Source organism: Octopus bimaculoides, chromosome 5 (genome assembly GCF_001194135.2).
Source record: "Octopus bimaculoides isolate UCB-OBI-ISO-001 chromosome 5, ASM119413v2, whole genome shotgun sequence".
In the NCBI taxonomy this organism is placed as follows: domain Eukaryota; kingdom Metazoa; phylum Mollusca; class Cephalopoda; order Octopoda; family Octopodidae; genus Octopus; species Octopus bimaculoides.
The window spans coordinates 107,440,972-107,443,907 of record NC_068985.1 but is presented as its reverse complement, the minus strand read 5'-3'; the positions used below and the strand labels follow the sequence as shown (position 1 = coordinate 107,443,907).

The following is a 2,936-nucleotide window of genomic DNA, read 5'->3' as shown; positions in this document are numbered from 1 at the left end:
TGTAAGCCTAGTACTTATTCTATCGGTCTCTTTAGCCAAACCGTTAAGTTACGGGGACATAAACACACCAGCATCGGTTGTCAAGCGATGTTGGGGGAACAAACACAGACACACAAACATACACACACACATACATATATATATATATATATACATATATACGACGGGCTTCTTTCAGGTTCTGTCTACCAAATCCACTCACAAGGCTTTAGTCGGCCCGAGGCTATAGTAGAAGACACTTGCCCAAGGTTCCACGCAGTGGGACTGAACCCGAAACCACACAGCCACTCCTACGCCTATGAATAGTATTTTTGAATACTTTGTTTTATTTGTTTCACTGTCTTGTGGCAGACTTGATGCTTTCCCCCTTCAAAGAGGAGTGTTAGCCCAAGTATGATGCAAAGACTTCACCTCCTCAGAGCTGACATCTTCTGAGGAGAAGCTGTTGAGGTCAATTGATAAAATGGATGAACAGTCGAAGAAGAGGAACTTTGTGGATGTTGCAAGGAGCCACAATAGAGAAGTTGATTTGTTGGAGCTAAAGAGTTATAAGAATATGCTGAGTAGAGAGGGATATGATGTAAAGGTGTTCTCTCCTCAAGAAATGATAAATGACATGAAGGAGAGAACAATAATCTACAGAACCTATTCTACAGAAGCAGGGAAGATAGAAATAATGACAATGATGCAGACTGAAAGGGCATTAAAACCAATCTGGCAAGAAATCACGTATCCTGCCAGAGGAACAAAATATGGAACAGTGGAGGTGTGTTTCCAAGAGGTGGCTGTTGCCAGGCTAGACTCAGCAAACCCGTTAAAAACTGAAGAAGTGGTACTTCTACCCACATACCATGGGAGACGTGCTTCCAGGGTGAGGGTAGAAGGTATACCACTGGAAGTTGGATCTGCCTCAATATCAGATTTCCCTGTGATGTGATTAGCCTGGTATGCTTTTGATCAGGTGTCAGAAGACGTGGCACCCACTGATCAGAAACCTTCATTATACCAAGTTCATTATGCAAAATATTCTCAGCTCTCACACGGGATATGCTAATGGTATTGGCTATTTGGTTTATAGTCAATCGCCTGTCAACTGTCACCATGTAATGAACACAATCAATATTTTCTTTGGTGGTGGCAGCTGCAGGACGTCCAGACCTTAAGTCATCTTCAAGACTCTCCTTTCCCCTCCTAAACTCAACTGCCCACTTTTGCACTGTTGATAAAGCTACAGTGCATCCCCTAATGTATCAACCATGTCAGCATAAATGTCCTTAGAGGCTAAACCCTTTTTCTGCAGATACATGATAGCAGCACGAGGCCAAATTTTATCCATTTTTAAGAGATGTCATTACTAGTAACATTTGAAGTCTTCTTGGAACTGTCAGATGTCACTTTAGCTGGAAGGAAACAGTGCAGTTATTAAATAAGACGAATTGAAATTAATGCATGCAATATTTCCCAGCTCTAGCATCACTCCTTCATAATCAGCCTATGAACTTTTCAGCCCACCCTTGTATGTATACATGTACATACATATGTATATATGTATCATCATCCTCATCATCATCGTTTAACGTCCGCTTTCCATGCTAGCATGGGTTGGACAGTTTGACTGAGGACTGGTGAACCAGATGGCTACACCAGGCTCCAATCTGATTTGGCAGAGTTTCTACAGCTGGATGCCCTTCCTAACGCTAACCACTCCGAGAGTGTAGTGGGTGCTTTTACGTGCCACCGGCACGAGGGCCAGTCAGGCGGTACTGGCGACGGCCATGCTCGAAATGGTGTATTTTACGTGCCACTTGCACAGGAGCCAGTCTATTGGCACTGGCAACAATCATGTATGTACATACATATGTATATATGTATATGTATGTATAAAAAACAAGAAAGTTATTTTTGACCTGTTCCAATATCAGCTCATTTTTCACAGCTGGGGTTTCCATGTGTCCTAGATATTCCAAGTATCTCCTCATCTCAACTAAAGCAGGCATTTGGTCCAGCAACAGTTCGGTGAGGTGTGACCGCAGCTGAAGAAAGAACAATATAAACAAAATCAGTAATAGTGTGTGTGCATATATATGTATGTGTTTGAGTCACTAGTGCATCAGACAAAATGCTTTATCTGCCACACTAGTGATTTACACTCTGTGTTCAGATCAGGCTCTTACATTCTGAGTTCAAATCCTACAAACGTAAATTTTTCCTTTCATTCCCCCAAGATAGATAAAATAAAGTAGCAGTCAAATAATGGAGTCAATTTAATCAACTGTTCCCTCATCCCAAATCTCCAGTCAAATCATGGAAGTGCTATTATAGCTGATAAAATGCTGAATAGATTTAACCCTTTAGCATTTATACCAGCAACATCTGAGTCAAATATTCAACCTGTTTTATGTTCAAACTGGGTAGATCCAACAACCCTCACATCCACCCTGCAATGTCAATCTAAAAGGAAGAGGAGGAGGGTATATTGTATTCTGCTTTATGAGATTTTAAAGGATATATTCATCTACTCTGTGATTTTGGACATGAATCTGAATCGTTTCCATACGCATGTGTTTGTGACAGAATGTATTTGTACGCATGCTTATGTGTCAGGGTAAAGAACAGAGCTGATGATGAATTATGTGACCCAGGCTTCATCCAACATTATTAATGTGGTACTCTATGCAGTTTTATTTCTGTGGACAGAATACAGACTGACTGTGCATATGTGTGTGATGTTATGTAGGAGTTTTGTCTCCTACATCAGTCAGTGGCTCTGGGCAGCCCTGGTGTTACAGTGAAAATGAGCTGAAACACCTACAGAGCTACTTTAGTGTCTGATGAGACATCAACTCCTGCTTTTGGAGACAGAGTACAGGGGCACCCTCAGCACACAAGTGTTTACCCTAAAATTACATGTGTATGTAAGTATATAAATATATATA

At 41.1% G+C, this 2,936-nt stretch overlaps 1 protein-coding gene across 1 annotated transcript in view; it reads right to left on the bottom strand.

Annotated features, from left to right (window-relative positions):
- Window positions 1–2,936, bottom strand: part of LOC106871062 (zinc finger MYND domain-containing protein 10) — a 27,694-nt gene that overhangs the window by 9,901 nt on the left and 14,857 nt on the right. Inside the window, exon 10 of the mRNA XM_014917327.2 lies at window positions 1,908–2,033. Within this exon, the coding sequence (XP_014772813.1) occupies window positions 1,908–2,033 (126 nt within the window). The remainder of the gene's footprint in view (window positions 1–1,907; window positions 2,034–2,936) is intronic.